Source organism: Populus euphratica, unplaced genomic scaffold (genome assembly GCF_000495115.2).
Source record: "Populus euphratica unplaced genomic scaffold, PopEup_1.0 scaffold9.1, whole genome shotgun sequence".
Lineage (NCBI taxonomy): Eukaryota > Viridiplantae > Streptophyta > Magnoliopsida > Malpighiales > Salicaceae > Populus > Populus euphratica.
Genome location: NW_011499857.1, coordinates 2,652,400 through 2,673,763, shown reverse-complemented (window position 1 = coordinate 2,673,763; position 21,364 = coordinate 2,652,400). Strand labels below are relative to the sequence as shown.

At 35.8% G+C, this 21,364-nt stretch overlaps 3 protein-coding genes across 3 annotated transcripts; 1 reads left to right on the top strand and 2 right to left on the bottom strand.

The window, feature by feature from the left end:
• The first annotated feature begins 224 nt into the window (after positions 1-224).
• Positions 225-9,800, top strand: MSL2 (MSCS-like 2). Its single transcript, XM_011023547.1, has 15 exons — positions 225-339; positions 401-544; positions 624-677; positions 773-933; positions 1,007-1,130; positions 1,221-1,318; positions 1,442-1,555; positions 1,900-1,960; positions 4,867-5,016; positions 5,226-5,336; positions 5,591-5,758; positions 5,866-5,979; positions 7,143-7,199; positions 8,300-8,672; positions 8,883-9,800. Exons 2-15 carry the CDS (start codon positions 455-457, stop codon positions 9,467-9,469), a joined length of 2,262 nt encoding a protein of 753 aa, XP_011021849.1. The 5' UTR covers positions 225-339; positions 401-454; the 3' UTR covers positions 9,470-9,800.
• A 544-nt stretch (positions 9,801-10,344) lies between these two features.
• Positions 10,345-14,420, bottom strand: LOC105123809 (O-fucosyltransferase family protein). The gene is made up of 10 exons (XM_011023546.1): positions 14,052-14,420; positions 13,902-13,964; positions 13,713-13,797; positions 13,519-13,589; positions 13,345-13,433; positions 13,055-13,258; positions 12,249-12,516; positions 11,854-12,081; positions 11,563-11,760; positions 10,345-10,765 (listed from the first exon to the last, which is right to left on the bottom strand). Exons 1-10 carry the CDS (start codon positions 14,154-14,156, stop codon positions 10,556-10,558), a joined length of 1,521 nt encoding a protein of 506 aa, XP_011021848.1. The 5' UTR covers positions 14,157-14,420; the 3' UTR covers positions 10,345-10,555.
• Positions 14,421-16,781: 2,361 nt separating this feature from the next.
• Positions 16,782-19,946, bottom strand: PAS2 (Protein-tyrosine phosphatase-like, PTPLA). The gene is made up of 9 exons (XM_011023544.1): positions 19,742-19,946; positions 19,549-19,660; positions 19,408-19,426; positions 19,219-19,307; positions 19,074-19,127; positions 18,180-18,250; positions 18,016-18,097; positions 17,364-17,460; positions 16,782-17,262 (listed from the first exon to the last, which is right to left on the bottom strand). The coding sequence occupies exons 1-9, from the start codon at positions 19,810-19,812 to the stop codon at positions 17,192-17,194; spliced, it is 666 nt and encodes a 221-aa protein (XP_011021846.1). The 5' UTR covers positions 19,813-19,946; the 3' UTR covers positions 16,782-17,191.
• Positions 19,947-21,364: the final 1,418 nt, after the last annotated feature.

Below are 21,364 nucleotides of genomic sequence, written 5' to 3'. Positions count from 1 at the left end.
TGATTGTTTTTTATGGTAAATCCCATATTTTAATATATTTTTTGCGAAGGAGAACGCACGTATTTGTTGTTTTATTTTTTATTTATTTTTTAAATCGGGGCTCACAGCCCAAATTAAACGCACGTATTTGTTGACGCGGAAAAAAAAAGGGCTTTCAAGGCCTCAGATTCTCCTCTTATTCGTATATATACAATATATATTATTCTTCCACTCTCTGTATTTTTCTATTATTTTATTTTCTTAAAAAAAAGCACGAAACTCTATTTTTCTGAAGTGGTATTTTTCATCTGGGGAATATGCTTGAAATTCCTTAGTCCTCCTTCTCCTCCCCCCCCCCCCCCCCCCCCCCCCAAACACTTAAAATCCCTAACCCCCCCCCCCCCCCCCCCCCCCCCCCTCCTCTTTTTTTCCAAGAAAAAATCAATCTTAACTTCGGAATTTTTCAGGCAACAAAATGGCTATTTCTGGTTCCTTGCAATTTCCCCATGATTTGGGGTTTTGCAAGAACCAGCCCTCGAACAACAATCATAATCAACCTTTCAAGGTGCTCTTTCCTTTCCTTTCCTTTCTTCTTACCTTTTTTTTTTGTTGTTGTTGTTTCATCTTCTTCTTTCTTCTTTCAGAGTGTATTATTAGGGAAGGGCAAGGTTCCTGTATCAAGCAACACCTCCCTCAAGGTAATTATTTCTTAATCTATTCTTTTTATTGACGATGTTGCTAATTTTAGGGGTTTTTTTTGGATATTGGATGGATTTTTTTTTTGCTGCTGTAGTTTCGGCTCCACGATTGTCGCCTACTGTTGCAAAGGCCAATCTATACTGTATCATTAAATAGAAGTAATGATAAGAAAGCTTTTAGATGCCGTTCTTTTTTGGTGCCACGCCAAGCCCTTGAACTTCCTGCTGTGAAGGCTGCTTCCGTGACGTTGACGAGGTAGTCTTCTTTCTTTCAGTGGCTTTTGCGTTGAGCTGATATCCTTGTTGATACTCTGTGTGTTATTATGCAGGTCCTTTAATGCTTTACAAACTAGTCCTCTCGTTTTTAAGTTAGCTCCAGCAGTTGGTATTATTGTATTTGCTGTATGGGGTCTGGGGCCTCTAATGCGTCAGAGCAGAAACTTGCTATTTCACGTATGTTACCCTGTTTAAGTTTATGGCATTGTTTTGAGGTTATTGTTGTTCTGCGATTTTAGTTTTGGTGTTTACGTAATTATCTTGCAGAAAAGTGACAATAGTTGGAAAAAGAGTGGAACTTATTATGTGATGGCCTCATATATTCAACCTTTGATGCTGTGGACTGGTGCGATACTTATTTGCAGGTTTAACTAACTACCATCACCTTGTTAAAGTTGCAAGAAAAGTTGTGGATGTTCAGTCTTAAATGCACAACCTATTTTCCAATTATTGAATGTTGTAATTGATCACAATATGGTTTCTTGCAGGGCACTGGATCCTGTTGTTTTGCCCACAGAAGCTAGCGAGGTTGTCAAGCAAAGGCTTTTGAATTTTGTAAGATCATTGTCAACGGTGCTCGCATTTGCTTATTGTTTATCAAGGTGACTATCATTCCCTTTTCTTTTCCTTGCTATTCTTTTTTATATTGTTGGATGAGATCATCACTTATGTTTGACCCAATAAACTGAAACCTTGGAGGTCTTCACTTTATGGAATTTTTCTCATTTTTCTTTTACCAGGGTGACCTTTTACTTTCCACAGTCACAATAATTCTTCCATTATTGTAATCTAATCTGCTTTATATGACTAATTTATCTTGTTCTTCAGAGCTTTGTGATTTTCAATGTGAAAATGTTTTGGCCCTTATTTGGGGCTAGTGTTTCCTAGCTAGATTGCTTATTGACAGTAGCACGAAAACTAAACATCAGCAAAAATTTCTTTGCAGCATGATTCAACAAGCTCAAAAGTTCTTCATGGTGTCCTCACAGCCTAGTGATGCAAGAAATGTATGTTTTGCATGCTAAAATATAGTTTGTTCTTTTTTCTTTTCGCTTTCATCTCTGAACTTTTATCATTATTGATCCTTTGAATGATCATCACTGGTTCATGGTTTTCCATGAGCAAATATCATTTTTTTTTCCTGATCTTTATGCATCTCAAGTCATATTTCTGTAGATCTTGTCCTCAATTTTGGATTGTTATTGGCTTTCATTTAACTGCATACCTTATGGAGTAGGTTAAGAAATATTATAGTCTGGTTACATTATTTGTGATATGATGTGGATTGCATTACCCTCAAGATGCGGGACAGCTTTAAGGGCTGTTCTGGATCTGACTTTCAGAGGCTGTTCAGGGCTGTGAACAGTTGCATGGACAGTAATTTTAGGGTTCAAGTTGATCTTTAGATGTTTAATAACTATAGAATTGATGGGACTAGGATGTGTGAGCTTTTGGGAATTCAATGGAGGCTTTTTGATGGTTGAAATCTAGAATTTTTGTGGAACTATTGGAGTCACACTAATAGGTTTTTTAGGAGTCACACCTAGTGATAGAAAACTCAAAGTTTCGCACCTAGGGTTATTAGGAGTCCCGCATAAGGGAGATTGAGTCTTACAATCAAAAGCAAAATGCTGGAATTTTATTAATAAACTTATTCTCGATTGAACATTGCATAACCTTTATATAGAGTTTATAGTACTCTTTAAGTCCAACGAGGACTAATTTTTCTATATAAGAAAATGCTAATAGTCTATTTAGAATAAAAAAAACCTGTAAGGAGAAAACTCAGAACTCGAAGTTTTGAAGTGTCATAGTAAAAACCACACCTTCCACACCTCATCTCATAGCTTGAAGCCACTCCCTTGACTTGATACCAGTACCCTATGCCATAAGTTTTACAGTGAGGAAAGCATGATGCTTTTCTCTATAATCAAATCACCAAACTTGTGGAAAAGGAAGTCAATGTGATTGACATGTACAATTCGCTCATCTCTGTCTTGAGCATTCTTGATGCTGTGCTCTTGTTCCTTCATGGTGTCTACTGTCTTTGGCATGTCAATCTCTGACACCTTCCTATTGGTGTCCCCTGATTTCTTTCCTACATAATGATTTTCAGTTTCTATTTGCCAAACCCTCTCATCAGACCTTCCTGCATTCCTTTATACTGTTTCTACCTTCTTTTCATGGCCCTCAGGTTGCTGGAATTGTTCTTCATGTTGTTGTTCAGGCTGAATAGTTGGTTTCACAGGTTTTGCTGCCTGTTGTGCGAACATTTTTGCTTCAAAAGTTGCTGACTTTTTATGCTAGGGCTTTCTTTCTCCGCATGCAGTTCCATCTTTATTGTTGGTTATACTGGCAGCTCCACTTGTTGGTTTAGCCTTTCAACTCTCAGATTGATTTTTGTGTAGGATTTATAACATTCACGGTTTGTTCTAAGTATTACCGTACATTCTCAAAAGTCAAAACACTAAGAGTAAAATAAATGTAATATCCAACCTTCAATCATTACTGTAGCCACAGTGTCCTTGGAGAGAAACTCTAGCAATCATAGCATTTTTATAATACCTAAAATTAGTGAATGCTAACTCTTCAAATATGATTGTAAAGTCCACACAGCCATACTGATTGAACACTTGACTTAGCTCCTCTCTATAATATGATACAACATGTGAGATTGTCTAATCAGCAAAAGCAAGCTCAACTCATTATTTGCCTCTAGTACTTCTCTCTTAATCTGAGTCGAAAGGATTTATGTATGTCCAATAAGTACAGGATACATATTCTCTCCTCCAAAACTTCTGTTGGGAAACAAAATAGCCTCTCTTGAATATAACCAAACCAAACTACAGGTTAACTTCAACAAGAAAACAACCAGTTTCAGCAATATAAACCTGGCAACAATGATGAAAAAAACAGATGTAGAACTTCAGCAAATTGAACAATGTCTACATAGCGATCAAGGGATTAGGATGCAGGAAAACTCCTTTCCACTCAATTCTAAAATTGCAGTCAGAGAATTGAATCGAATCGAAATATCGAGTTGTGCAGTGGGGTTTGAGGTTTTGCTTTGATACCAACTGATGTAGGACTGCTTTGGGGGCTGCTATGGATATGATTTTCTGAGACTGTTTAGGAACGTGAACAGTAATTTTAGGGTTTGTGTTGATCTTTAGATGGTTAGTAGCCATAGGATTGATGGGGATTAAAAGTGTGGACACCGTAGATAAGGGAGATTGAGTCACACAATCAAAAGCAAATTGTTGGATTTTATTCACAAACTAATTCTCTATTGAACATTGCATAACCTTTATATGGAGTTGCTAGTATCCCAAGTTCGACGAGGACTTATTTTCTTATATATATATATATATATATATATAATACTAATAGTCTCTTTAGAACATGAAAAACCTAATAAAGCTAATAACTCTCTATGACTACTAAATACTAATTAGAAAATAAAACCTAGATTAGACAATTATTCTGGATTTTCCAGCAAATATTGAAATTACAGATTCTTTTCTGCAAAGTGACAAATTTTGCTTCCTGTGTCTGCACCACCTGAGTGTTCACAGGTACATAATATCCTTCATACTGGCAAGTTGACATTCTTCAAAAGTGCTTAGCATTGTTGATTGCACAAAGTACAGCCATGCAAAAATTTTCAAGTTGTTTGTTCACACTGATCATATAACCTTCTGATCTTCTTTTCAATTGGATGTCAATTAGATCGGGCATCCATATAACAATTTCCCCACCTAGTTAATAAGCATTATTGGAGACGTATTCATCCTCAGTTTTCTTTTTCATTGTATCTTTATTTTCTTTCTGGCCAGACAACTTAACTGTTACATACTTGTATTTCTCAGCAAGTTCTTGTTTACAAGTAAAGATATGTTTGCATTTTGGACAGATGGGTTTCCAATTTGCCGGGAGAGCTGTATACTCTGCAGTGTGGGTAGCTGCTGTTTCACTATTCATGGAGTTGCTAGGTTTCTCTACCCAGAAGTGGCTCACTGCTGGAGGTCTTGGGACAGTATTGCTGACTCTTGCTGGTCGTGAGGTGCGATGAAGAGTTCGTCCTTTTTATTCATCCTTTCTTTGAATGTTTTTGGATTTCAAGTCAATTCATTTCTCTTTTTATAGCCTCTGGCAGCAACCTTGTTTTTTCTCCCCTCATTTTAACAAATTTATTTTTATTCATGCTGTAGCTAAATAGCATGCAGGTTCATTTTCTTCAAGGTCTGACTTTTATATTTATCATTGTTCCAGATATTCACAAATTTCCTCTCCAGTGCAATGATTCATGCAACTCGGCCTTTTGTTGTGAATGAGTGGATTCAAACAAAAATTGAAGGTTATGAAGTTTCTGGTACTGTTGAGGTTTGTACATGAGAACACATCTCTTTGAAGTTTGAAGAAGCTGCAAAAAGTAAAATGAAAAATAACATGTAAATTTGGGATATTGTGCTTCAAATCTGTAAATGGACCCCTGGGTAGCGCATTATTTCCAATGATATAAAAATATTAGTAAAGATCTTTCTTTTATAGCCAGACAACTGACAATCTAGTATTGCTTTGACATTGCTAATGATGGCAATGCCTTATGTGCTTCTCCCCTTTCCCATTCTCTGCAGCATGTGGGTTGGTGGTCACCAACAATTGTCAGAGGTGAAGATCGAGAAGCAGTTCATATTCCAAATCACAAGTTCACAGTAAACGTTGTTAGAAATCTCAGTCAAAAGACTCATTGGCGTATTAAAACCCACCTGGCCATTAGTCATTTGGATGCTCATAAGATTAATGTGAGGAGAACATCTTTTCATCCATAATGACTTTTTCCCTTTCAACCATTTAAATTCTATTCGACATTCCTCTGTAGCAACTTTGTCCAGTGCTTCTCTCTGTGCAGAATATTGTTGCTGATATGCGCAAAGTCCTGGCTAAGAATCCTCAAGTTGAGCAGCAGAGGTTGCATAGAAGAATATTTTTGGACAATATCAATCCTGAAAATCAGGCTCTCTTGGTTAGTGCTTTATCTTACAAAGGGATGCTTATAAAAATCCAACTCTCATCTCGCTTTAATTACAGTCCATTTTTCAAATTTAGGTATGGCCCCAAGTTATTGGCCATGTCATGAATCAAAATGTTAATTTTGCATGTTTAATTTGAATATCCTGTATCCCAAATCCTATTTACATGTGAAAAGAATTTAACTTTTTAAAAAGGTCAACCAATTAAGGACAAAGTTATTGCACTTTCATAAAAGATGCATTTGCCAAAGGAACTATCTTAAAGGGGCATGTAGTGGCGGCCATGTAATTTTGCTAGTTTAAGGAATTTTGCGTTGAGAGCAGTAAAAGTGTCCAGTTAATCATTTTTTTATTTTCTGTATTCAGATTTATAGGTAATTGATATATCTCTGCTTATGTTGCTGATATTTTACTGTCTGTGCAGTATTTTTTGGAGTTATTCATTTCCAAAAAAATTATGAATGCAGTTGATCTGTTAAGTTATCAAAACATGCAGAGATTTGAGGCATTTAATGACTATGAAATGCCTGGTGTCATTTTTCCTCCCTGCAGTATCTGTGCTAGGAAAATGCATGTGCATCCAAAAAGCAGCCTAAAGCCCAATTTTAATGCCTGGTTCATCCAGATTGGTAATTTTGAGGAAAAAGTTAAAAGAATAAGTCATTGCTTTGAGCATAATGGAAGTTGACACAATTCCTTGAATTTTTTTCATCCTCAATATTTGACTATAAATCTTTGAGGTAAAGATGCTGGGGAAGTAATTATGTTTCGTGGAGTTAAATTTAGGAATGTAAATGAGAGGCCATTTTCTTGCCTTGACAGTTCTTGGGCTGCTTGTATGCGTTGATTATTGAGGCCATTTGTTTCTTTTTCATTTTTCTAAATACAGAATGATAGCATTTAATTAGCAGTGATAAAAAAAGTTATAAAGACTGTTGGTTCATGCTTTTTTTCATTTGCACTGGAAAAATGATGAGAAATTTACAGTTGTACTTGGGAAACAAGAGCTTAGGCTCAAATTGGGGGGGGGGGGTGAAATGCACCATATGCACTCAATAATTGCCAGTATTATGAATGCTTTAATTGAACAACTGAATGATTAATGCAGGTTTTGTATATGCCTATTTATGTCTGATCTTTGTGTTGTATTTTACAGATCTTAGTGTCCTGTTTTGTGAAGACCTCACATCATGAAGAATACCTTTGTGTGAAGGTAAAGTTTATTGCCCACAGTAAACTTCGCTATGTAGATATGTTATGAAATAATAATGGTACTGATGTTGTGCATTTTGTATGTTTTTGTATATGAAGAGGTAGAAAACCACCTTCCACCAAAAAAAAAAAAAAAGCTCTCCCAGACTGCTTTATGCTTTCTGTCACAAATCCTTTTCCAGACTTTCTGAATAAAGCCTTTCAAGATCTTTTTGGCCTATGATACTGTGGAAAACCATTCATATCATGCTTGCTTTCTGTTGATGCACTATTGGTTGGGTATTTTCAGTCATCCAACCTGAGCCTGTTGGTGTCTTGTTTGTGTGCTTGGCGCAACATGAACCCAACAGCAAGATGAGAGACTCATGTTGCCACACAATAATCCATTCTCTCCACCCTTTTAACAACAGCATATGAGGAAAATGCATGCTAACTTCTTCTCATGAAATTTGTCATGATTCCTTGTTTTATTTCAATTTTTAATCTTCCATAGAAATATAGCTACACGGACTTGTAAATTATGCTTGATATGATAACCTTGTGCAGGCTGATGTGCATGCAGGTGTTAGCATAAATATGTGAATTATCCAGATATTTAGAATTCATCATGTCCAACAATAGAACTTAGATTTTGTAATTGTATTTGAGAAAGCTCGTATATGGAACTTCAAAGATTTATTCGGAAGCTCCCTAAATAAGGACACTTCTGTTAAAAAATTATCTAGTCATCATTCTACTGAACTTCCCATATTAAAAGCATGGCTATAAGATGCCAATTAACTGTAGCTCAATCAGCATCTTTTGACTCCTTTTGCTGCTTTTTGATTGACTTTCCTCAACTTTGTTAAAGAATAGAAAACAAGGCAGGAAAAAAAAAAAAAAAACGAAGCTGACTGTCCTCTACAAAGTTTGGGTTCAAGTCTCCCCATAATCAATAAAAGCTTCATTTCATTCATTCTCATGGCCTGGAAGGAGCTCCATCATTTTTAATCAAATACAGATCTGCACCTCTGGTTTTTTTTTGGGTAGATAATTCATGTCTTATCTGAATTTGGCATATGGAAACAAGGCTTATCTTAAATGCAATGTTCACTGAAACAGGAAGCTGTACTTTTGGATTTACTAAGGGTTATCAGCCATCATAGGGCCCGGCTCGCTACACCAATCCGTACAATACAGAAAATATACAGTGACACCAGTGACACCGATATGGAAAATGTTCCTTTCACAGATTCCATCTATAACCATGGAGGAGTGGCATCAAAACGTCCTTTACTATTGATTGAGCCTTCTTATAGAATCAATGGAGAAGATAAAGCAAAATCACAAGCTCGTTCTGGTCGCGTAACTGGAGAGAAAGACAGTAAGACCACATCAAGGCTTACAAGTGACACCAAAGCAGGAACAAACACAAAGTCTGACACGAGGGCAAAAGAAACACCAAAATCTGACTCAAAGGGAGATGCTAATAGTGGTGAAACACCAAATTCAGATGCCAAGGTGCACACAAAGTCTACAACAGTATCCGCATCTCATTCCAGGGTCGATGACAAAATGACAGTGAAATCCCCACCAACTTCTGCCCTTAAGACAAATTCAAATGCTACAGAAGCATCAGGTTTGGGATCCAAAGCAGCGGGATTAGTTTCTTACAATTTGAATAAAAATAAAGATGCTAATAGTGGTGAAACACCAAATTCAGATGCCAAGGTGCACACAAAGTCTACAACAGTATCCGCATCTCATTCCAGGGTCGATGACAAAATGACAGTGAAATCCCCACCAACTTCTGCCCTGAAGACAAATTCAAATGCTACAGAAGCATCAGGTTTGGGATCCAAAGCAGCGGGATTAGTTTCTGACAATTTGAATAAAAATAAAACAACATCAGATGCCAAATCTAAGACTACAAGTCCTGCAAATGTAAGCCAGAATAGCAAGGTAACTGCAGTTAACTCACAGGAAGCTGGTACTGAAAAAGGATTGAAGGAATCTTCCCAGTCAAATCAGGGGAAAAGGTCAGTTTCTCAGCCATCATCATCTAGATCTGCATTGGAGGAAAATATAGTTCTTGGTGTTGCTTTGGAGGGTTCAAAGAGAACACTTCCTATCGATGAAGACATAGCTTCTCATCCAACTCCACCAGAGGAAAAGGAGATGGCTGCTGCATCCCAAAATGGAACCGGATCTCCAACCACTGTGAAGGATAGGAGAGATGGTCCACCCCCAACTCCAACATCCACCCCAACTCCAACATCAGGGGATCAGTAAGATCGTATTTGTTGATCTTTGCAGATGTCCTAACTTTTGCTCCTTCGAACTGCACAATTTGGCCAAGAAACCCATTATCAAATCGTGGCTTCTGTGAAAGCTCTTGGGGGCATCGTACATGTGCTTTAACATTCTTCGTAGTAAGTGCAGTCCGATTATACTGCCTGGTTCACTTCACAACAAAAGTAGGTGATGTAGATTTGTATATTTTCATAGCTTTGATTGGTTGTCAAATTTGATCCATTTCGACTCCAAATCATTTGAGGCTGTCCTGTTACATTTATTGCTATATCAGTCAATTGGTACTCAGAGTCGGTACTTCACGCGTGCCTGTCTTGTTTTGACGCGGTACAAAGAAATAAGAAGAATTAAAAAGAAGCTAAGAAGTGGAAGAGAGGAATAGGGGGCTGGAGAGATGAAAGATTTGTAAATATTTTAATTGATCATAATTTTTTAAAATATTTGAAAAAATAAAATATAAATTAAAACTCAATTTCTCAATATGGGCATAAACAATATTTTAGTTTCGATATTGTTTCCTTTAAATTCATCAAGATTGACTGAAATACAGTACCACGCCCGCTGTATTCAATTGGGACTAACATTATTGTTTTAGTTGTTATGTGATAGCTGCTGTACCACGATGTGCAGGCTTGTTAGCGACCAGCAAGAGTGGTCTACAGCATGAAATCTGAATCCAGCCATGAAGAAAGAAATCCGAACCAGGACATGGTCTCTGCAAATGTAATAATATTTCACTAAAGACTTGAGTTTATTCGAATGGATGCGGAGTACAGCTGTTAACAATTGAATGATGGATAGAAACACTTCTGGTCCCGATATGCCTATCCAGAAACCAGCACCAACCGAGAATCTGACAAAAACATAGTTCTCTGAATCCACTTCCATTTTAATAAAATCCATTTCCACTCACGAATATGCTACACGAGTACTAAAATTCATTGGAGAAAAAAGAAATTCATGTTTATTTATGGTGTCAATACTACGGGGCACAAGCCACAAACAATAGTTGCGGTGATAAATCAATCGAACACACATGGTTTGATATCCTTCACATAAATCACATCAAGCATAGCACATGCAATCAGGAGCAGGATAAGTATAAATAGATTGCTTTGGTTTTCTTAGCCTGATCTGCCCTTGTCTGTTTTCATGCCCTTCAACGACCGCTTGCTGGAAGTCTGTCCAACTAATGGTTTTGTTAAGGAACAGCTGGCCTAACAAAGCCATATTTGGCCTTATGGTCTTCAAGTTTTTGTAAGTCCGATGTCCAACCTGTTGGCATCACAAAATTTTTCATTATGTAAACTTTCGCAGAAGAAGTTTACTGGCATGCGATCAGGCTGCAATTGATTAATACAATAAAGCACCCCTTCCAATTTTTATCTTTTTTTCATAAAAATGTAATCAGTCAGTAGCGGGCTAGGATAGGTAGGATTTACAACGGAGAAATAAATCTATTCTCCCATATCTATTTATTAGTTCAACTCATGTCTGTTATCATATTGTAAACAAGGAAGATGAAAGACATCTAAACAAAACTAAACTCCTCCTAACTACCAATATCTTTTGATAGCTTAACTGTTACCTCAAAGGTGTTCAAAGTGTTTTGAGTTATTCTCATATCTAAATGAATGTGAAACCCGAGTTTCTCTTGTTTTAGCTCTTAGCAGTGGGTGCAGAGCAAAAATACTAGTCCTAACCCAGGGCATCAAATAGAGTTCAACCAAATAGGATTTGGTTAGGCAACATTACTCATTGAATACTGCTAGCACCCAGACACACTAACACCTTTATAATTACTTCCACTAACTGACATGCCAGTTTGTGATAAATGCTAGATTACTTCATTTATTTCAATAATGGCAAGCATCACAATAAACATTAAGAAAAAAAAATCTTGGATTATAGATGCCGTGTCCATAGTATTACTCCTCATTTTGGTTCAAGATTAAACTAGAGCAGTGAGGTGCAGAGCACAAAACATTAGCTCAACTCAATGTTTAGAAGAGTAGCCATGCTGTAGGGTGCGCTGTAAAATTAACATGCATAAACCAGCTAGGAAGACTCACCAGAGCATTGTGCATATTTCCTGGAGAAGCAGAGACGAAGATGTCACTGTGCAAGCCAACATAGTAGTCAACTGCAGCTAACAGAGAAGCCTTTCCTTTGATCTGTGATCGTTCCTCTGAAGAGGCAAGACTTTTTTTGTCTTCCATTAGTGGAAACAATTTTCGTAAAGTCGAAATCCTAGCTTCTCCACCATAAACCTGAGAAAACAGGGCCATTCACAGAATCATAAATATCCTTTTCACTGTCTATATAGGAGTGCTATCAAATCCAAACTAGTAAATCTAAAAGACCTTATGGGAAGCTAGATATAGACGAGTGCTATTGTCAAAGCCCAAAGCTGCTAGCAGCAACCCGATCTCTTCTGGAGTCAATGGACAGCGCCCCTGACTCCTCAACTCTTCATCAGTGAATTGGGAGTTAAGGACTCTTCCCTGCCAAATCACTTGTCGGTACTTGGCCAGAGCCAACTTTTCAGCTTTTCCCCCACCAAAATCACAGGCTGAATGAGCAGCCATATCCTGCCAAGTAACAAGGTTAGCCAGGGGTACATAAACAAGGGATGCGTGTGCCCAAACAAAAAACATTCTAAATTGATATTGCTAAAACGTGATGGGTCAATAACATTTAGAGAGTTACAAAAGCACAAAATTAACTTCAGTTGGTTTATATCAGAATTCGGTCATACCTTGTCAAAACGAAGATGTATCACAACAAACTTCCCTGCACTATCTTTATCAATCACATCAGTGGATTCCTGTAGGTAGCTGGCACCAGGTGCTCCATTCTTGTAAGGATGTCTGAGGCGACTGACAAGAGCATCTCCAAGTGCTCGAATATGTGGAACAAAAACTAATGCTTGAAAATTGACTTTACAACGTAGACGTTGGATGTCCATAGGCAAGTTATCAAAGGACAGGCGGTGAGAGAATGGGGAAACCGCAGCAATCCCGTAACTGGAATAGACATGACAGATCACTGATTATAGTTTTGTAAAGTCAAAGAAAGAAGAATTTGTAGAATTGTGCTACTCAAGAAAAGGCATAGTTCGAGTCACTGTTGCAAAAATTCACCCAATAAAATTATTGGGAACACATGTATGTGGACTGGATGAAGGAAGTTTCAGCTACCAAGATACATGTAGGTGCACATGTTTCACCACTAAAAATGAATGTTTTATACTCTAAACTCCATTTTAATTTGAAGAAGCCATTGCTTGGTGCAGATGATAACAGTTATGGTTTACAACTGCAATGAAGTGTGTTTAAGTCTAGGGAGCAGCACTTCCATGCAAAAATGCTGAAGTAGGTGTGGCTCCAATTCTCCTCATGTTCTCAGGTCAGTAAGAACATGTATATAGGGAGCTGGCTTGCTTCTTAAAAAGTGTGAGAGATATTAGACTGATAGTAGCATGTTGAGACCAGAAATCCTGGATTAAAAATGTAAAGAACAACTTAAATGTACACTTAAAGAAAAAGGTGCAGGTATACCAACCTCTGCAGCACAGGCAAGACATTCTCTAGATACCAGTTAGCTGAAGCATGGACAGGTGCCATCTTAATTCGGGTAGCTCGAATAGCTATGGCATAATACTCCCTCGTGCTCCAGGAGAATTCATCAGGTAGTTCTTTAACTATAGAAATGTCATCCTTTAAGACATTAATAAAGTGATCCACATCAAATATATCCATGAAAGAGCTGCATAGAAAAGTATGCAACTTCAGAATAATGCCTTGTTGATCCGTGGTATAAAGAATCTCATACAAGCAAGTGTAAAACAATACCTTGAATCTTGCCAAACAGGATTGACTTCAAAATGTGGGATGACAAGTGTCGCATTGAGTATTTTAGCAACAGCAACCGCATCACATATCTATTGAAAGTAGATTCATATTATGACTAACTGTAAAAGCAGAAGCAAGAAAGCAAAACTAAATGGAGAAGAAAGAAGCGCCTACCCCCATTCTTTGCTGGTTCAACCCTCCATCAAGAAAAACTTGAAGATATCCCTCAGATTTCTCAGGTAAAGCTGCTCAAAATAATGGACAAGTCAGCCAATCACAATACAAACACGGAACACAAATCCCATGGGAGGAATTAATAGAATTACACAAATAAAACTCAAAGGGCTCTATGGATCATCGATACTCACAAGGGGGGGAGTTTGTGGACTCAACACAAGGTCTCCATCCTTGATCATCCAAAGGAGTCCAGAGATCAGACTGCTTTTCATTTGACTACATAACGGACATGTATGTGCATATATTTAGTAAAGTTAAAGACCCCTATATAACACTTATAACCAAGAAGAAAAAATGGCAGTTAACTGTTTGTTACTTACAGTTGGAAGCTGCAAGGCACTCTTCAGCAGAGGTAGGTGCCTAGGTTTAGGAGCATTCCATTCCTGCAGTGAAGAGAATCAAAGGTAATAACCAAACTTGAATACGAATACGTGTTAATCACGGTCAATAAAACAAGAAAAGATACCCACCGACAGGACAGAAGGAGAGGCATGAGCGAATGGAGAATAGAAAGCAGGAAAAATCAACAGCAAGAGGGCAGCAAGAACTCCCTTTGGTTGCAGCAGAAGCTTCATCGTCCCTATCTCCCACCTCAAGCTTCACCTCTCAGATCTCAAAACTGGGTTGTCTTTGCTTTTTGCTTATGTTGGCGCTATCCCTCGTTGTTGATATGGAATGATCAAAACACTTAATGGTGGAGAGCGGAGGAAGCGCCCATTATCACAAGTAGAAGTAAGGAGTGCTACTTTGAGGTCTGTGCAAGGAATAAAGAAAGGAAAAGGCACAACAATGAGAGTTAAGGCATCTCTCTCTCTCTCTCTCTCTCACATGGATATTAGACACCTATACAACTACAAAGCTAGCTGTGGCTTGATTACAGACAAATGTCCTTCTCATGGGCTCCACGCATATGAAAGGATGAATCACTTGTGTTCATTCACTGTTTCTTACAGCACTTTAATGGTCAATGAGATTTTATGATTTGAGTTCTAACTTTGTAGTTAACACTCTAATTTAATTTAAGTTGATGTTAAGATGTGTATCCATCGTGTTTTTGCAGAAATTTATTTTTTTAGTTCTTCATGAAATTTTTATATGTTTTTAAATTGATTTAATATTTTCATTTTCAAAATAATTTTTAAAAAATAAATATTATTTTAATATATTCAAATAAAAAATATCTTAAAAAACAATATCTATTATAATCTTAAATATGCTCATATAGGGTATTTAATATTACAATTGGACTGTATTTTTAAAGAAAAATTAATTTTTTTTATTTTTTATTGTTTTAATATACTGGTGTCAAAATTAAATTTTAAAAAATAAAAAAAAATATTATTTTAATATATTTAAAAAAAAAATATTTAAAAAATAATATTTCCCTTACTCCCAAATAAACACTCGTTAATCCATTTTACCAACCCCGTTTTAAATTATAATTACAATAAAAGGCATTATTTTTGTATGTTTTATATTATAAATAATCATTTAAGATATGAGTGACCGTGTAAACAAACAAGTATTAAATATAATAAAATAAAAGGCTCTTATTTTATTTTTCACAGGTTATCAGATTAAACCTGATTTATTTTTTTATCTTAAAAACGAGTTATACATTACATGTATACACGCTTTTGGAATAACCAAAGTTTTATATTACCTGCGGAAATCAAATTATGTTTTTCATTTTGTCCTCTTAATTATTATTAATTATCCAATTCTTTTACTCTAAAGATTGGCTTTTGAGGTTGCTTACTGGTATTGGAAAGTGATCAGATTGGACCGTTGGGATTACTATGGATTAGTATATTCATAATTACTATACTCAAAAAAAAAATATATATATATATTTCAATTTGCTTTCTTGTGAAAGCGAGCACCGACACCCTACTTGGATGGTTGCGTGGTGGATGGTAGTGAAGGCAACTGGTGAGGTCATTCATTGATCTGGGCCCCATATATTTAGGATGCCTTAGCACCTCGCAGCTGGCTCCATCATGACATCTGTGATTTAAAGACCCACCCAGATCCAGATGGGTCAAGTTGGTGATCTTGGACCAAAAATAAAATAGGATCTTTTCTCGAAAAACCAAAAAAAAAAAAAAACCGAAGAAGAAGAATGGATCCTGAATTAGCCCATCTAGTTTTTCAAAATGGAATTTATTTTTTTTTAGTTTTAAAAATAATTAATTAATTCCTCGTCTATTTCATATCCTTTTTCAAAAAAAAAAAAGATTGTTTGAGAAAAGGAAAAGGTAAGAAATAGATGTAAGATGTTTGATAAATTAATTAACGCTAGTTAATTGATTTTTAAAATAAAAAAGATTATTTAATTCTTTTTCCATAACAAAAAGGACTAATTCTTTTTGTTATGGGTGAATCTACCACCAAGCTAATGTGGTCTTCTTTTTAAGATTTTCCAATTTTTTTATTATTAATACAGTAGCCACTTTATATATATATATCACCGACAAACTATATTATATAGATTTTTCCACAACAAATTAACCTATTTACTATTCCAATGCTATGTACCATTATTTAGTCGGTGCATTTTACTAATTGCCATGAACAATATCAAATATGATATTTAAATAAAATCCTCAACCCAAATATTAAAATAATTCCAAAATCAATCCCTCTTAAGAATTTTGTAATTTAATTTACATGCTTATAATTTATATCAATTAATTAAGATTTTCATATCACTTATTATTTTCTACATTTAAAGGTCCTTTCCTCGTCCATGGCCATGGTGGCCTGACTTCTTCACACCTCTTCATCAAATTTTCAGTATCAACGAGTATGCCATGGCAAAATAGCTATGGCAATGCAAGGGCGACAAGCTATGTCAACATTTAATAATTATAAACCTTACTGCCTTTCGTGTTTTAATTCTTCAATTACTGATTCATCGCCAGACCCTTGTCCCCGTGATTCATTTAGGCTATGATTGTTGCGAGGAATGGATGGATGAGATAAAATTAAGGTGTAGAAATGTGATTATAATTGCCTTTTAAAATGATTTATGGTCATAAATATATTAAAATAATATTTTTTTTTATTTTTAAAAATTAACCCATTAAAACAATTTAAAATCATATAAAAAAATTAAATTAAATTTCAACGGACCTCCATTTGAGCTGCAAAGTATAAGGACATAAAAGTTACTGTGTAACTAATCAGTTTAGACGATATGGAGAATAATGAGTCAATCCATCCAATTAAGAGCAATGAGAGCACCAAAAAAGGTGATGATGGAAGGGAGGAATTTGAAGATGCAGGTGTGGAAGGATCAGAATAAAATGAATTGCCACCGCACCCCCTCCATCCTCCCACCATCTCTTTAACCCCGTTCACAGCTGACCATCCTGAAACACTGGCGAGGGAAATTTGCAGCAAGAGTTTTGGGAAAGTAGAGAGCAGTTTTCTTATAATTCTAAATAACCTTCCCATGTAATTTTTGCCAGAGACAAACATTCTAGAGAAAGAAAGGGAAAATAAGGACAAAAAAACAAAGTTCCCAATAGAATTCCAAACTGAACTGACATAGTACTGGTAAATCACAGGCATAATGTTGGACCATTTTGCAGCCATGCTACAATTTCTACTCCCTTTTTGATTTAGAGAGAGCTTTCTTTCTCTGCGCAAGCATATAGCTGTACATGTGAAGACTGCCTGCAACAAACCATGGCGTCCAGTAAGTTAATTGTCAACAATGGTAAAATGACAAGCCAAAGCCAATACTTAGGGGAAAATCTGCTATGCTAGGTCCTTGCCTGGGATGTAAATTCCAAGCACAAGAATTGCAGCGTAGAAGTTGTCAAAAGAAAAGTTCCATTTGTTGGGCATCCTTAAACAATACTTTTCAGATCCCTGCAAAAACATCTCACGTGAAGCGAGTCATATTTCAGATAAATACTTCTGTTAACAATCTCTACTGTTTATGAAAAACTATTAATGACAGGGGGTTCCATATGTAAGATACGAAACACACAGAACTTAACATGGCAAATTCACAATATAACAACAACCACTTGTAAATTTTCATGTGCCACGCCTTGTTTCTTTCTTTTGTTTCCTCTCATATCCATGAAAAAATTAGATAAAGGTGTGCAATTCTGCACCCTCAGAAACTACAACATCAGTTGAAAAGAGATTGTGGCAAGATTAGTAATAAACAATCATATGGTTGCTACCAAACTATAAAATATGATCTATCGTTGATTAAGTGGTTTGCCATGCCTCCCACCACGTCAATTACCTTCCATCAAACTTTCAATATACTTCTAAGCAACAAGACAATCCTAAACTTAATACATCTTCTACAAACCTAAACAAGACATTTTTGTGAACATGACTGGTGAATATTCCCAACACATATACGGATCTATAACAAGTTGCATAAGATCATTGAATAACAAAGGGTACCTTAATGTATGGCAAGGTGAAATATACTAGACCAACCTCGCTGCTGATACCAGTTGGATATAACAGCAAAAAGGTGCTGTACCTGAACAGCAGAGTTGGATATCAATGAAATAACCATGTATAAACCACGTCCAACTGATGAGTACAGATCCAAGTTATTATACCTGAGCCACGTGAGCCATGACGGTGCAAAACCAAGTACCTCCTTCACGCCAAAGAAAGAATACCGAATAATCTGCACAGTCAAGAATGAAATTTGAATTTCTTTTCCATACCAGTCACTAAGAGAATACAAAACATCAGGCAAAAAGTATCTTGCAATTATAGCAGAGGCCATGAAAAAGGTTGGAATTGGTCATGTACAAGAAAATTGCGTTGAAGCAAAAGATCTTAATATCTTGTTTTTCCTGCCTAAATATTCTTAGCAATGATTTATGTATTTTAAATAGGGCTTCTGTTAGCATCTTGGGTTTTCCTTTTCTGCATTCAAGTCAAGTTTCAAGCAATATGTTAACCATTTGATGGACGAAAACATATACAAAGAGAACCAATCTCTGAAAACCCAATGCTTTTAACAGTATCCATACCCTATCTTGAACATCTAACTAGGCTGCTACATAGAGGAACCAAAGCTATTACTGGATCGGGAAACCTAAATTCAATAGGAGAGGGAATTCTACTCATAACAAAAACGATATAAAACATGAAATAAATGGTTGGCTTCTGCTAAATAGGAAGCCCCTAATTAAGATTACTGAAACCTTTATTCTACATCGATTTGGAGATCGGATGTTGCAAAATTAAGACCTAGAGAGGGAACTAATACATGGTGAGAACAAACAAAATGAGCAGTGAGAACAAAAAGAAAAGTAACATATATCAAGTGATCAGTTTCTCCACTAGATCACTGTAATTTTCTCATATACATGGTGCTCATCCTATTCACGACCAACTGCCACAGATTCGTTATGATCTACATTTCTAATTGCGTAATTTTTAAATCAAACAATCAAAATCATAGAACTGATGACATAAGTCACTTTGGACATGGTACTTGCCTCTGTGATTGACCAGCTAATGACCAAAGAAGTAACAAGAAAGTGGGACCGAATCTGCAAATTACTCGAAACATAAGCATTTTCAGTTCAAAATTCTTCCCAATTACATCAATATTGGTAGTTTAAAAGGAAGAATAATTCCAACCTCAGGGAAACTATACAAGATGACCCATGTTAGATACAGTCTTGAACCAATCTGGGGCAGTGTTGCTGTTATTGGAGACCTCACCAACCCTTCATCAGTGCACAAAACCAAACAAATTTTGAAAACACCGAGAAAATAATAATAACAAACAGAAAGGAAAGAAATTTGAGAAGGAGAAAATGTATCCACCTACTAGACCATGAAGAATCTACGCTCCAGAAAGAAATTGAAGCCAGCCCAGAAAAGAAAGGGTGCAAATTTAGACACTTCAATAAAGGGGGAAAAAAACGAAGTGAAGTGAAGTTGCATGCAGTTTCAGTGATGGAATACCTCCAAAACAGCAGCGGTTTGAGCGAGCTGAAGAGGCTTCTCGACAGCATTGTAGACATGTTCATGGCCCGAATCTTTTAACGTTTTCACAGCAAGAAACAACACCTGAGACCTGAAACAAGAACATCATAGTTCCTTTTACTGTCTACTTCATTAATAAGATCTAAGGGAAGTGGCAAAATATGAAACTTGCCAGCCTAGGAAGACTGCCCAGTTATAGACCGTCAGGTATAGGCGCCTGAGGAGTGACAAAATCCTCGCCATTAATGACAAACAAGGCTAGACAGGGATTTGGAGCTGTAACTACGAAGAGGGCAGATCAGATCAAGGGATAAGAAACAAATATAACAGAGGCTGGCTACTGAAATTGAAGAGATGCAGGTGGGTTTGTTGAGCTGCTCAACTAATTTCCAGATTTTAAATGCATCGCCAAAGCTTTTGGTCAGTTCATAATAATCAATGTTATTATAGCTACTTTTGTATTGCGTTTCTTGGATTCAATAAAAATTGATTTTATCTAGTTAATTTTTTTATATATATTAATATTATTTTAATATGTTAATATTAAAAATAATTTTTTAAAAAATATAAAATATTATTTTAATTTATTTAAAAAAACACTTTAAAAAATAAATATGTAAACTCTCAAAATATTAAACATGCCTCCATGGTATTTGATAAAGATAGGTTCACTAGGTTAATAGAATTTGTTTTTTTGAATATTTTTTATTTAAAAATATATTAAAATAATATTTTTTATTTTTTTATTAATATATTAAAATAATATAAAAACATAAAAAAATTAAATTTTATAAGGAGTCAAAGCAACCATGAATCCAAATAAAATCTAACTCAACTTAACCATCTAGGTGGTGGCCAAGCGGTAAATACTTGGGATCAAGGGATTTGCTTCCTCTGTCGTTTCAGGTTCGAGCCCTTGGTTGCTTATATGATGGCCACTGGAGGTTTACATGATCGTTAACTTCGGGGCCCGTGGGATTAGTCGTGATGCGCGTAAGCTGGCCCGAACACCCATATTAATCTAAAAAAAAAAAAATTTAACTCAACTCGAAATCAGGATAAAATTTTAATAAATTACTAGATTAACTCCTGACTCAAATTAATATAATTAAAATTTGATTTAATTTTAAAAAATAAAATTATTTTATTTTATTTTAAAAAAATATTAAAAAAATATTATTTAATTTTTTTACCCAGCTGGGTCTTGGACTGGATTATGGCCGGAAGTGTCTAATAACTTGGCTAGTGACAGTGCAAGGAATATTATTGACTTTGTTTAGTGTATTAATTATGTGCTCTGTGTTTTCTCGCATGCTTGTTCAAAAGTCAAGGGACCCCTAACATGGTGGTTTATCTGAACTTAAAGCCATGACTTCGATGCTGCCACGAATTTAATGCACAATTGGAATGATTATTTAATTTTAGCTCACATTTTCATTTGCAATTTAATGTCTGTTTAGAAATGTAATTAGGATTGTTTTTTATAATGTTTTTTATGTTGAAATATATTAAAATAATATTTTTTATTTTAAAAAAATTATTTTTAAAATCATCATGTTAAAAAAAATTAAAAATATAAACAAATAATTTTTAACAAAAAAATAATTTTTTTTAAAAACTGTTCTATAAAATCTGGAGTTAACAGAACCGTTGTGGGTGTGTTTCAGGCTCGAAAATCCCAGAAGCCCACAACACTCATTCCCTCGTATGGGCCTTGGAAAACCTTATAAGCCCACAACACTCATTCCCTCGTACGGGCCATGCAAAACCTCAAAAGCCCACAACACTCATTCCC